This window comes from Cyphellophora attinorum, assembly GCF_001299255.1.
Source record: "Cyphellophora attinorum strain CBS 131958 chromosome Unknown Contig46, whole genome shotgun sequence".
In the NCBI taxonomy this organism is placed as follows: Eukaryota; Fungi; Ascomycota; class Eurotiomycetes; order Chaetothyriales; family Cyphellophoraceae; genus Cyphellophora; species Cyphellophora attinorum.
Genome location: NW_017253274.1, coordinates 45,500 through 58,942, shown reverse-complemented (window position 1 = coordinate 58,942; position 13,443 = coordinate 45,500). Strand labels below are relative to the sequence as shown.

The 13,443-nt window shown below is 53.5% G+C and overlaps 7 protein-coding genes across 7 annotated transcripts; 2 read left to right on the top strand and 5 right to left on the bottom strand.

The window, feature by feature from the left end:
- Positions 1-116: 116 nt before the first annotated feature.
- On the top strand, positions 117-963 carry AB675_11918 (Bacilysin biosynthesis oxido BacC; the record flags this gene model as incomplete). Its single annotated transcript, XM_018140807.1, has 2 exons — positions 117-399; positions 452-963. 2 exons carry the CDS (start codon positions 117-119, stop codon positions 961-963), a joined length of 795 nt encoding a protein of 264 aa, XP_017994976.1.
- A 166-nt stretch (positions 964-1,129) lies between these two features.
- On the top strand, positions 1,130-3,176 carry AB675_11917 (putative transcriptional regulatory protein; the record flags this gene model as incomplete). Its single annotated transcript, XM_018140806.1, has 3 exons — positions 1,130-2,382; positions 2,457-2,840; positions 2,891-3,176. The coding sequence occupies 3 exons, from the start codon at positions 1,130-1,132 to the stop codon at positions 3,174-3,176; spliced, it is 1,923 nt and encodes a 640-aa protein (XP_017994964.1).
- Positions 3,177-3,618: 442 nt separating this feature from the next.
- Positions 3,619-4,704, bottom strand: AB675_11916 (uncharacterized protein; the record flags this gene model as incomplete). Its single annotated transcript, XM_018140805.1, has 1 exon — positions 3,619-4,704. The coding sequence occupies one exon, from the start codon at positions 4,702-4,704 to the stop codon at positions 3,619-3,621; it is 1,086 nt and encodes a 361-aa protein (XP_017994974.1).
- A 534-nt stretch (positions 4,705-5,238) lies between these two features.
- On the bottom strand, positions 5,239-6,663 carry AB675_11915 (uncharacterized protein; the record flags this gene model as incomplete). The annotated part of the gene is made up of 2 exons (XM_018140804.1): positions 5,239-5,893; positions 5,960-6,663. The coding sequence occupies 2 exons, from the start codon at positions 6,661-6,663 to the stop codon at positions 5,239-5,241; spliced, it is 1,359 nt and encodes a 452-aa protein (XP_017994948.1).
- A 1,778-nt stretch (positions 6,664-8,441) lies between these two features.
- On the bottom strand, positions 8,442-9,987 carry AB675_11914 (L-2-hydroxyglutarate dehydrogenase, mitochondrial; the record flags this gene model as incomplete). Its single annotated transcript, XM_018140803.1, has 4 exons — positions 8,442-9,119; positions 9,176-9,526; positions 9,680-9,805; positions 9,865-9,987. 4 exons carry the CDS (start codon positions 9,985-9,987, stop codon positions 8,442-8,444), a joined length of 1,278 nt encoding a protein of 425 aa, XP_017994958.1.
- A 667-nt stretch (positions 9,988-10,654) lies between these two features.
- AB675_11913 (Siderophore iron transporter mirB) lies at positions 10,655-11,679 on the bottom strand (the record flags this gene model as incomplete). Its single annotated transcript, XM_018140802.1, has 2 exons — positions 10,655-11,586; positions 11,640-11,679. 2 exons carry the CDS (start codon positions 11,677-11,679, stop codon positions 10,655-10,657), a joined length of 972 nt encoding a protein of 323 aa, XP_017994941.1.
- Positions 11,680-11,780: 101 nt separating this feature from the next.
- On the bottom strand, positions 11,781-12,532 carry AB675_11912 (Siderophore iron transporter mirB; the record flags this gene model as incomplete). Its single annotated transcript, XM_018140801.1, has 3 exons — positions 11,781-11,981; positions 12,034-12,304; positions 12,372-12,532. 3 exons carry the CDS (start codon positions 12,530-12,532, stop codon positions 11,781-11,783), a joined length of 633 nt encoding a protein of 210 aa, XP_017994954.1.
- Between the last annotated feature and the right edge of the window lie 911 nt (positions 12,533-13,443).

Here is a 13,443-nt window from a genome sequence, read left to right as displayed (position 1 = left end):
AGACCGTCTTGGATGTCGGTTGTACAGTAGCCCGCGACCGACAGCGCGCGTTGGTATATATGTGCCGTCGATTCGAGGAAGCAAATCAAATGGTACAAGTCAATTTAGAGCTCAACATGTCGTCTCGTATCGTACTCGTCACCGGCGCCAACACTGGCCTTGGCTTCGAGATTGTGAAGGCGCTATCTCAATCCAATGCCACATACACCATCCTAGTCGGAGGTCGTGACCTCGACAAAGCGCAGACAGCTCTCAGTGAAGCCGAGTTGGTGAAGGCCTCATCCTCGACACGGTTGGAGGCGGTTCAAATCGATATCGAGGACGATGCTTCCATATCGAGCCTGTGCAGTCACGTCGAGAAGCAGTATGGACGGCTTGATGTCTTGATCAACAACGCAGGTACTTTAGGGCAAGCTCGTTGCGCTTCTCTTCCATATGCTGATGGATCTAGGCGCCCAGTTCGACCAACAAGTAGCCACGGGCGAAATCGGAATGCGCGACATGTGGAATCGGACTTGGTCCGTCAACACCACAAGTACATGGATGATCACTCACGCCTTGATGCCGCTTCTCCTCAAGTCTGCGGACCCACGCCTCATCTTCATGACTAGCGCTACTGCCACACTCACTGACCATGGCAACCAATCCTTGAAAGTCAATCAATCGCCAGAGGCAGGCTGGCCAAAGTTGGAGGCCTTCATACCAGCGTATCGATCGGCAAAGACAGGATTAAACATGATGATGCGAGAGTGGGCGAGGATCTTGGGCAACGATAATGTGAAGATATGGAGTGTGAGTCCAGGATGGCTCGCGACAGGTCTAGGGTATGGGGCGGAGAAGCTCAAAGCCATGGGCGCGCAGGACCCTGCGATCGGAGGTGCTTTTGTGAAGGATGTGATAGAAGGAAAAAGAGATGGAGATGTAGGCAAGGCAATAAACAATGATGGAATCCAATCATGGTGATGCGAACGAGATGGATCATGGGAATGAAAATTGGCGTACAGCACGATTTCGCGGGGTCTCAGTGGGCAGCGGGGTTACCTATCGCCCCTGAACAACCACCTAGCGCGTCCTTGCCTTCCTGGTGGACTCTCCGGCGTCGAACTTTCGTAGCCTGCTAGCAGCACCTATGTCAGACATCTCGAACTTCACAGGTAGATTCCGCGTACAAGGTCCAGAAGGAGATCGGGTGGTGAAGCGACCGCGCGCGACATTGACATGTGCACCATGTCGTTCTGCGAAGCTGGGATGCGACAAGAAGCAGCCATGCAGTAGCTGTGTGAAGCGCGGTGATGTTGCGCGATGCGTTTACACTGGACGCAGCGAGCAGAAGGCCAAAGATGACCAGAATGTCGCGGAACAGAAACAGAAGCTGGCGCACTTGGAGGCAATGGTGATCGAGCTGATGCAGGAGCAGAGAAAGAGCCTGCCCTCAGAAGGCCCTTCAAATCTCGCTTTGATTAATGATAGCAATGACTCGGCGCCTCCTGTCAGACCAGTCGTAGCGCCGCAGAATGGCTATGCAGGTTCAACACATTGGTCTGCGATGCTTCGGGATATCCAGGAGCTGCGCGGTCTGCTAGACGAAGATGGCGACGCTAACGCGTACGAAACCCCAGTCGACAGTCCGCCCGAAGAGGTCATTCACGGGCTACCAAGAATGTACTCAATCGACCAGATCATCGACAACCACATGCCTCCCAAAAATGATGTCGAGCGCCTGCTGTCCGTCTACTTCAACGGCGAGACTTTCATCCTCCCCATCCTACATACTGGCTACTTTCAACGACAATGCAACGAATTTTGGAAGAGCCCCTCCGAGGTGCAGCCACTGTGGCTCTCAATGTTGTTCTCGCTCTGCTTCATGGCGGCCAGAGTATCAGCCACATCAGGCAGTACGATCATGCTCGCAAATCCCCAAGCGCTTCAAGTGGCTGCCGGCGAGTGCCTTGTCCTCGGTCACTATAATCTAGCGCAGCAGCTTGCGCCAGAAGCCCTGCTTCTGTATGCCCAAGCAAAGCACTTCCACAGCTTGGATTCATCCCCAGAGGTTGGCGCCATCCTAGCCATGAGCGTCCGGCACGCATATCGTCTGGGCTATCACCGAGATCCCGACGTTGTCGGCTCCTTCTCGCCTTTCGAAGGAGAAATGAGACGTCGATTTTGGGCAACATGTAAGCAGATGGATCTCATGCTGTCTTTTCAACTCGGTCTGCCCAGCAATATCAGGCTAGAACTGAGTGATACGCAGTCACCAAGGAATCTGCTGGATTCGGACTTCGATGAGAGCTCTGTGAGTCTGCCTCCATCTCGGCCAGAGTCTGAGCTACGCGCTTCCTGTGGTTCATTGTCAAGGATAGATTCATACCCACCTTCAGCAGAGTATGTGAGAACGCTCTATGGTGCAACAAAACTTCCTACGATAACGCTCTACGACTTGATGCTGAGGTCCGGAGAATGCACGCCAAGGTCCCGCAGGTCCTCCGAGTGAGACCGTTTGCGGAATCTGCAGTCGATTCTCCATTCCTTGTGATGACCAGATTATATGTCGAGTTGACTTACCTCAAGAATCTGTGCGTCCTTCATCGGCCTTACATGCCAGAGGGACGCAAAAAGAGCATTACCTCCGGGGCTGAAGCTGCTCGAGCAGTGATGAATTTGATATTCGGCATGTACGCCGAGTTCGCACCGGGAGGGCAGTTGGAGAGCACCAAGTGGATGTTGAATTGCTTCACAGTCAACGACTTCCTTTTCGGAATCACGACCGCGTGTTTGGCTGTATACAGCATAAGGCAAGACGCGAAAGCCTTGCCTCAAGAACTGCTCTGGAGCAAGAGCTCGTTCACACCCTTCGGCGTGCACTGGATATCTGCATTGACATTAGTCCGAGGAGTCAGGACGCGAAGAAGGTCGCTCACGCCATCGGCCTCGTACTCAATGGCTTGGGGTCAGGTTCCAATCTATCTCCTTCGCGCACACCGATGCGGGCTTCAGCGACATTCCCAGTTGCACAGCCTGATTTTGCGCTGCCACTGACTGCTGCAACCGGTATACCTGGTCAGTATGATCCCTTCGACTTCATTAACAATCCTATCGGTGATGCGGAGTGGGCTGCCATGTGTGCAGAGTACGGCCTGGTAAACGGCGACAACACTTTGCTGCCCAATCCTTTCTGAGCAAGATAGGATTGCATGTTTTGCAGACCAGTCTTCGTGGGTGTGCGACAACTTCTACCATGGTTTCATACAGCGGTGAAGGTTGACAGCCGTTGAGAGTTAGTCCTTGGTTGCCGGTTTGTGGCCCCGTCGCTGTGGTCTGTGGAATGTCATGGAACATACTTGAGCAGGACCTGATACAAACGTGAGTTCCAAGTGATGTCAACCGGCATCCTTGGATTTGGATGACCGATCCGGCCCCAACTCCAATTGCCAGTGTCATCCGGTCCCAAGCTTCCAGAGTTGGCGTCAGCCGGTCTGGACTGATGTGACAGCAAGTCTGTTTGAAAACATCTTGTGAATCAATCGAGGTATAAGTCATTCATGTCTATCGGATGCAATGCACGCTGCACAACGCTCAAAAGTAAGCACAAAGTCACCCAAACGTCTCGTAACACCACAACTAATGCCTGTCACTGTTCAAACCATCCTTACTCCCATTGCGACTCACATTCCCGTCTTGGGCATCAACACGCGTGGCTTCGCTCTCGCTCCGATCCTGCCTTCCACCTTCTTCCGCCTCGCGCTCTCTGACTTTGTCCTGGTCTGCATGCTTCGCGGGATCAAAGCGGTACATCGGCCACTCCATGAGCAGAGTCCGCTTGATGAACAACGGCAGAGGCGCATACAGCTTGCTCGGAATTGGGATCAAAATGCTCGTCCGTTCCGTGTAGGCCTTGTAGTCAAGCCATTCCTTGCCATTGGGGCCAGATTTCTCGTACTTCTTCTTCGCGCCTGGTCGTTCCTGAAGAGTGAGGCCAGAGACGAAGAGCAGCAAGACCGTCAGGAAGATGGGCCCGACGATGGAGGCGTACAGGGCGGCGTAAGGTCCTGAGCCGGTCGGCGTGTTCTTGTATGAGGCAGGCGACACGCACATGGTGTAAATCGCAAACTGCGTCAAGATCTCGCCAGCATAGTTGGGATGACGAGACCAGCTGAAGAAGCCCTTGTCACAGACCTTGCCCTTGTTGGCATCGTTGCTGCGGAAGCGATACTTCTGCACATCGCTCACACTTTCGATTCCAAATCCCATCGCCCAGCCAATCACACCTATGATATCATTCGCTGTGCCGAAGCTCTCCTGAGGGTACTGCTGGACTTTTGGCGAATTCAGTATCGTGACGGGCATTGAAACAATCCAGACCCAAATCATCTGAAACACGAAGAAGCCGAGGAAGGGGAAGAACTTGTCGCGCTTGTCGTCGAAGCGGTCGTCCTTGCCGGTCTTGAGAATGCGGAAGAGCAGGAAGCCGCTCAGGCGCGCAGCCCAGATCATGATGAACAACGATGCGACGATTTGTCGGGCATCGGGACTCTCTGAAAATGCGAGCGTCAGAACAGACACAAGGATGAAGTTGGTGCCGCCCGCAAAGTCGGTGATCTTGTCGAACTTGAGAGAGAACGCGATTGCGAATGCGATCAGCTGGTAGGCGATTGTTATGAGCAGTGTGATCGCCAGGTAATAGTTGTCGAGGACGTGAACGACCATCTTGGCGATTTGAGGCTCGCGAAACACGAGCAGATCAGTTGCAGATGATGTTCACGGTTCCGTGCCAAAGCACTACTCTTAAGTACAGTCAAACTTAGCTCACCTGACCATTTTTCAACGTCCGTAACGTCGCTAACAATAGTGATGAGGTGCTGATAAACGCAAAACACTGTGAGCCTGGCAGTGCTCTGGTACAAAAAAGGAGGATGACGCAGTGATGTTTAGGGGACGATCGTGGGATCGCGGCGAAATCTCAGGAAACCGATTCCGATCTGAGGCAACGACCGCCAAGCACGAATCGCAACGCGGCACCTAATTTGGCGGCACGATGCGCTTTTCTGCGCGTTATGTTTACGCAGTCGGCGCAATGCAGCCCCGGGCCCGAAAAGTCGTCTACGAGGCAGTCATTCAACCTGGCTGCCGCGGACCTTCTCTTCGGAATAACGTCGCGACCACATATGTTATTAAGGCTAGAGAACTAAATGAGTGTCAACGGCAGCGGCATACACAGCCACGCTGCATTGCCAACTGTCACTACGAAAAATCGACAGTGGTGATTGGGAAGTTGTAGAAACATCTCGGCAATCCATCCTGCCCGATCTCAGCGTTCGGAGAGTTGTCAGGCTCGCCGCCCTTGCAGTCATCAGCGTTCTGTGCCATGGCCGGCCAGTCGACGGCCTTTTGTATGACATCCGGGTTCTCCATCTTCGGATCAGAAATTGAGCCACCCCTGCGGAATTCCAGGCAGGGTGCTCCCAAGGCATCGGGAAGACCTTTGAACCCATCGATGCAGGTTTTCGGGTCTACGGGCTCACCGGGAAAGTTCAAGACGAGGCCAAAGACGCGGATGACCTGCCACTTGTATACCTTCATCACGGCAGAGACGATAGTGTTCTTCATGGTCGTCTCCGCGGCCGCTGTGAGCTCTTCGAGAGTGGCCATGTCGCCGTTGCCTTGAAGAAATCCGCCGGACTGGGCGAATTTGAAGACCATAGTATCGCGAGCTGCCTGCTCCCTGTCGGACGCCGTGAAGATGTTCTGCTCAGACACGCCGTTGAACACTGACTTGAGAACGAAGGTAAGACGTTGCTGCTCGCCTTCAACAATCAGGTCGAGTTGTCTCGCCATCTGATCCTTGGCTCTGTCCCTCTCGTCCTTGATTTCCTGGTTGGCAACAGCTTGCTTGATGCTGCGTTGGCGTTAGTGCTGTCTTGAGACCAAAGGACGAATGTAGGGTACAAGGTCAAATGCTTACAACGGTGAGATACCCCCGTCGGGAATTGTGTCGATGGTCAGGTTGTCCAGGGTGGCAAATGCTTTCAGAGCGAGCTTGACGGCAAGCACAGGAGCTTTGAATAGCTGCAACGGCAGAGTCACCACAAATTCCACGATCTCATCAAGGAATGAGCCCTGCTCCTCGGCCATTCCATCCAGCAGGTCAGATACGAAGTTTTGCGCAACCAGATTGTCCCGCGCTTGAGCTACAGCGAGCGCCTGGAGTTTCACTCCATTGTGCAGCGCTACCCAGTTATCGATCACAATGCCCGCTCTTGCGTCACCGTATTTCGCGCAGACAGTCTCCGAAGTCAAGTCCGGACAATTGTCGACCGTTGACTGAGAGAAACCGGACCGATGATCGCAAGGGCCGTCAAGCGATGCACAGCCGCTGAGGTCGTCAGATGGTCCGTCGAACGCTCGGTTTCCATCCGCGAACTTCTGAGGAAAGTTGCCACCTGGACCTAACGATTGGATGTTGAAGAGGAGGAAGTCGTCTAGGCTGAAGTCGTCCCATTCCTGTTTGCTGAGGGCGCAGGAGGTGACCCCGCTACAGATAGTATTGAAGCCGGGATCCGAGAGTGCCTGGCGTGATTGAAGGAGCGCATTCGTCTTCGAAATATGCTGTGGGAGGGCGGCTGCGAGCGAGGTGAGGGTGAAGAGAATGACTGAGTTCGATTTCATATTTGAGAGAAACGACAAAGGAAAGACAAAGGAAATAACAAAGGAAAAAGTAATCGTGATGTTGAGCTGGCTTGCTGATGTGTGTATGTGGTATAAGTGTTCTGTTTCCAACGTGCAGAACGCCATCGTCTTATACCAGTCACGAGTCTGTCCCTTTGCAGACATTACAGGCCTGTAGCCTCAGAAAACTGACACAGTCGGCTCTGGCCTAGGGATACGAGATCTTGACCCAGCGACGGTCGCTCGTACGGGAGCTCTAGCGGGTAAGAGCAAACACTCGCACTTCGTCCTCGGCAGCTCATCCGAGAACGGCCTGGAGTGTAGTCATCATGCCAAGACTGCCAGCCAGCTGTCGCACTGCTCTACCTCAGCCTGCGACTGAAATGGAACCCAAGTGAGAAGCCTCTGACAGTCAGACTGACATGCTTGGGTGCTACCACAACTGCGTGGTCCATTGGAGGGTTTCTGAACTGTCAGGGTGGCGCATGTGGTGGTATTCGCACTTCGGGTCCAGAAATCTCCATTTCAGAGAGGTGCGACTTCTCAAGACCACATCCTCATACTCGTGATAATCATCCATGCCAAGCGGACGCCCGACGATTTTGCGAGCCCGGCACCGGACTTGAATACTCCCAAACTCACTACAAATCATCTCAGGTACAACATGGTCTCATCCGGGGGCCAAGAACGCGTGCAGCTTCGTTATCACCGGGTGGTTCATCGCTTCTCCTACTTTCAAGCCTCCTAAGGCTTCTATCGATCGTGGTCGGGTAGTCTGTGAGCTGTTTGGTCAGTCTTACTTGCTCTTTCACGTCCATCGTGCACAATTCCTCAACAGCACCACATGAGGATATCAGAAGCAGTGGATGTGATGCTGGAGTCTCGGCTCAGCGTAGCCAGGCCAGAGTACATGTTTCCACGCAGCACACTGCCGCAGCACGTCGAGGCAACCTTGCCTTTGGTTGCAATCGACTTGACCTGAGCTTCCATTCGGATGGAGATCATCACTGCGCCGGTGAAGCTCAGGTGGCATCTCCGTCTTTGTGATTACTCGGCTGTTTTCTGTCCGAGTGATGGCCCTGACTCGGGCTTCAGACGAACCCAACTTCTATCTCAAGTATACTTAGAATAAGTATGCGTCGAGTCAAATTAAATCGAGTCTGACAGACGCTCCACCCATTCACGGTAGGGAAGGAACAGCTGAAGCGCGCTTCAAAGATCTCGCACGGAACAAGCAAATGCGAAGGCAGTCTGGCAGGACCGGACGAAGAGATTACTGCAAACTTTGTGAGACCGGTTGATCAGATTGGGAATCAGGCCTCTCGCCAGACCGGTTGACAATACTAGACCGCAATTTCGGCAGACCGGATGACAGAGCTCGAATCACATGTGAAGCCGGTTGACCCGAGCTCGTTCCCATGCTTAAGTCGTGTGCACATCCATCATTGTCTTTGTTCATCGTTCTGCGCACTGGTGGAATCAGCGCAGCATATAGACCCTCCAGGCATGTAGCAAAGGACTCGCCCACGAATGGACCGTGAATGTCCGCGCTGAATTGGCAGCGACGAAAACCCTGCAGTCACAAGCCAATGGATTTATATTCATGGTATGACATCCTACCTAGGTATCGTGTCCAAAATTTCCGTATGGCCAATCGACACGGCTGGCCAGCGCACGTCTACATGCCAGCGGAGTCACTATTGAAGCACCTATACAATTCTTCAACGACAGCCTAGGCAACAACCACCCAACGTAAGTAGTATCGCTTTGCTCGCCTCCTACTTCAGCCCCATGAACCACCTTTTCGGATCATCCGAATCCGAGTCCTCAGTCCCCGCCTTGCCCCCGCCACCTCCCCTCTCACTGCCATACAACAATCTCCCTACCATCTCTCCAATCGCCAAAGCACTCGTCAGCCCAGGACTCTCGATCCCCAACAAGTTCACGAACCCGCTATAGCCTTCCTCCTCTTTGATGTAGAAGTCCGCGGCCGGCTCGCCCTTTCCACTCAACTTCGGCCGCACTCCGCAATAGTCCAAGTCCACCGCATCCTCGTCAATCCCAGGAAGGTATTCCTTGATAGCCTTGATTGCGTCGCCCAGCCTCGAAGCATTCGGTGCCAGGTCGGTCGGGTCGTCCGTCCACTCGACGTCCGGGCCGAAACGAATACGACCTGCCATATCGAGAGTGAGGTGGGTTCCCAAACCTCCCAGTCCAGGGACGGGAGCGGGGTAGATCAGGGTGGACGGTTTCGGGTGAGACGCGGCGTAGCTGAAGTAGGAACCTTTGGCGTAGTAGGGTTTTCTGTTGCGGGCATCGCCGGCAGGGAATATGAGGTTGTTAATGGGAATGGCACCGAGACCGGCGGAGTTGATCAGGGTTGATGTCTCGATGATGTCTCTTCGACGGCTGAGTCGCCAATGCTCGAGGTTGGACGCGTATAGATCCGCCAGCCACTGCGACCGTTGTCGATGGCCTCGATGCGGGTGACGGAGGTGTGGAATGCTTCGACACCGTTCAGGCGTTCAACGAAGTCGCCTTCGAGATAGGCCATGAGAGCGTGGGAGTCGACGATGCCGGTGCTCTCGCTCTCTAGAACGCCTGCCTCGGCGCGTATGTCGGGCTCCCGTTCTTCGATCTCCTTCCGGGGTAAGAAGCGCGTAGGCACATCTATTGTTGATGCGAAGGAGTCGATCTTCCCGAGGGCGGCCATTTGCTGCTCATCCTGAGCCACGACCCACTTCTTGGTGTTCCGGTGCGGGATGGAGTGTTTGCGGCAGAGGTCGTAGAGCATGTGCTTGCCCTTCATACACAGCTCTGTTTTCAGCGTATCCGGACCATAGTACAGACCGGCATGTATGACCTGGGCAGAGCGATCGTCAGTACACGGTTGGTTCTGGACGGTTCAGCAGAGAGGGAAAGGGGTTAGCAGGAAATGGAAACAGGGCAACTTTCACTGCTTCTTTGTTTCCGCTATCGAATTCGCTGGCGACAAATAGAGATAGAGATAGCATACCTCGGAGTTGCGGCTACTAGTCTCTGTCCCGACGCTCCCATGCCTTTCTATCAGTAGAGTTGATGTACCTTCGCGACTAGCCAACTCTCGGGCGATCGCAAGCCCAACGGCGCCGCCACCTATGACCTACGCCATAGTCTGTCAATTATCGCTCCGGCTTCGGTGGTTCGCATGAGCAGACTTACCGCATGCGTGAAGTCGACATCTCGTTTCAGAGATGTTGAAAACGCGCGACTGGTAGACGCGCCTACCCGATACTGTGTAACGATCTTGTGTCGTACAAGTTGTGACGCGACTGATCGTTGCATCGTTTCGTAAGCTTTGTATATGTATACACTTTATAATTGTACCTGACCACCCTTTCGTGAGATGGCAATGATTTATATTAGCATGACGTGGTGCTGCATCTCGACAATCATATGCTATATGCTGCCATAGCTGCGAGGCGTGTATTGACCTGAAGCTACTCGGTATATGCAGCGGCTGGCTTTGGCTGGTGGACTGAAGCTATCTATTCTAGTAGCAGAGTCGGTCCAGAGATCGTGGTAATTTATCATACAGTATAAATGATATATGGAAAGACAACCATACGACTGTGAGTTACGTCGTCGCATCCGATGTCGATCGGAACGAGTACCTTCGGTCTTGGCGTTCGAGTACGAGTGGGAGCGGATATATTCACCGCGACGCGTCTCGTACAAGCTACACTCCAGTCTCACAAAGCATCGATCAGAATGTCAGATGTACGAGCTCGCATACTCAAGATCCCGCAGTCCTACATAGGTGGCAGTAAGGTACCTGTATTTCTATTCTGTAGCCTCGAAAGCATGCCTTGCGCGTATGAGAAGTATGTAGTGATAGAACACCGTGGCCCATTTTGCACTGACGCAGCTTGAAGGGAACCTCCGAGTACATAGAGTACCAACAGAGCGTCGCCTGGATTAGTCGTGCACCAGCGCAAGCGGCGGAATCATGCTAGAATACCACACCCCTCGTCTGTGTCATCTTTGCCACATTGTAGTTCCTGATCATGAACATCCAAATGAAGGACAACGACATGATTCCTGTACCCGCTGCCAGCATTCGCACCTGCGCATACCCATACGACTGCTGAATAGCGTAGCGCTCCGCGCTGCCTACCGAGTAGGATAGCTGCGTAACAATATCGCCATAGATCACAGCCAAATTTGGCAGGGCGGTCTCTGGCAAATTTTTCGCCAATGCCGTTGGAAAAGTGTTCGTCCAGATGGCGCCCGAAACAGTCGAGCCCACGGCGCCACCAATGGTCCCAGTTACGAACAGCAGAGCTAGTGACGCCGCAACGTGCTGGTGGTCAACCGCAGCAAGGACGGCGAGCTGGCAGCAGAGAATGAAGATAGATCCGCCGATGGAAATGAAGATCTCGCACATGATGATGTATCCGACGTTGCCATTAGGGACGCGGAAGTGGATCATAAGGCCGAGGGCAAAGACGTAGATGGGTACTGCAACGTAGAACACCCATTTGAACCTGCCAGTACGGCGTATCGCGTATCCAACGATGAATGCCAGCACACCGGACAGGACCTGAAAGGTTGAGTTAATGTATCCTGCTTCAGCGACCGACAGATTGTAGACGACCTGGAGAAATGAGGTGAAATATCGGTTCCAGCAGTAGTAGCTTATCTGGTAGGTGAAGTTGATCAGACATGCGCCGATTACTGTTCGGTCGAGCAGGAATCGGCCATTCAGAAACGGGAAGGGCGCCAGGTAGATCTGTTGTAGCGCGAACAATGCAAGCAGCACGAAGCCGGTGACCAGCATCGCGATGATGTAGTCTGTGCGCCAGCCGCTGGGGGCGGATGTTGCCAATGTAAAAGGCAGGAGGAAAGTTGTCAAACCACAAGCGAACAGCACGACGCCCAGAACTACAAAGTGTCAGCTCCATGCAGTATATTGGGAGTGCCAGACGCGGACTTACCATCGAGCTCGCGGACCGCCCATGTGACAGTCTCAGCCATGCTGCGACGACTTTTCTCCTCCGTAAGAAGACCATTTCTCTGCGCCTTGACCTGCGCGTGCCTGAGTACACCGAACACGGCAGCTCCGACAACAGGCAAGATTATCGCGAACGCTCCGAACCCCCACCTCCAATTAACATTAAGCAGGAAGCCTTCGGCTGCTTTCGATCCGGCGAAAGCGTGATCATGTAAGGCGAGGAAGTGAAAGCAAAAGCCAGGCCACGATTCTTTAGATTCGTCACGTCTGCGGCGAGCACACAAATAACGTAGGTCACCCCTGAGTTGCCGATGGAATAGAAGACCTACTCCTCCATCAGAAACATGTCTGTAGGCAGGTCAACTGCTAGTACATACCTGTGCAGCGCAAAATGTAGGCAAGTTCCCGGAACCCGCCGCGATCGCCAGTCCCACAACAGAGAAGCAAAGCATTAGCAGGAAGCCCTCAGCACGACCCCAGACATCCAAAACCCTGGCCATGGGAATGTAGATAGCCGCAGTCATCGAGCTCGAGACAATTCCGACCACGTTCAGCAGGGAATGCAACTGCCATTCGCTGGTCACGTATGGCAGGAGGCTACCCATGATGACCCCCCTGAAGCCATTGACAAGGAAGAGCATCCAGATCCTGTGCGCTCCGCCGTTAGCATGTGTAGGTACGACATCGTGGTCGAGCTCGGGTAGATGTGGCTTACAAGCATAGCAATGTCGCAAGGGAGACCTTGCTCCAGCTCAGAGTAATGGCCTCAATCTTTCGTACACCTGCCTGAGCGGTCGCGTCCGGTACGATTGGCTTTTCAATATCGTTCTCGGCGCTTGCCCGGTTGTCCTGGTCGACTGGAACTATCTCATCCATGTCATGGCACGCGTTCTCACTGTTGCTCGCTGGGGTGATCGTTTGTGGATGATCAATTGGGCTAAGTCGGCCAGTCGGGTGACGTGTCGAAGCCATGGCAAGAAGCAACCTCGCCGCAGGACTGCGTACTGTAGAGACTTATGATGGGAGCAGAATATGGGAGCACTCCCTCAGATATACCTTCTTATGTTTCTCGGTAGGCGTTGCCGACATCGGGCACGGCATGGCACCATGTCCATGCCATGCCATGCCATGCCATCCCGTCGCGCCCTCTCTAGCAAACCTCCTCCGCTCAAGTGGTGGCTCCCAGACTTACCTGATATTCATTGGCTAGACAGAGTTTTTCATCTAATCTTATCATGCCGCCAAGTCGCTAGCATATCAGATCAGCGTAAAGGCCACTTGGTTCATGATTGCCCTTCCACAGTAGTCATGTTATGACAACTCGATCAGTAGTGCGCCCAACGACGAATTTTATACCCTGGTACCGGGTCGAGCGGGTGTGCTCAAGCCCTCCGCTAAGGCGCACAGCGACCGTTCCACGGGTTCGCCCGTGAAATAGGGCTGGGGAGGGCGCTGTAGGAAAACCGCCCAGGACTTTTGGTCACAACCTGGCTGGCTGTTCGGAATCATCGACGCGGCAAAACGTAGTCATTGGTCTGATATAGCGTGGTAAGATCAAAGGAGAATACCACATTCAGACTTGAGCCAGCAGATAGAGATAGAGGTGAGGCGCAAATTCAAAGACGAAGGCCGCGCAGAATAACAGGGGCATTTAGCACGAGCTGATGACTTTCCTTTTTGGGCCACTTGCGCGCCGCTGCCGAAAACCAGGTACTCCAACTTGAACATCGAAATACCTTCCTCGCCAGGAGACTTCGATAATACACCTGACAGAGATCACGCCTCCA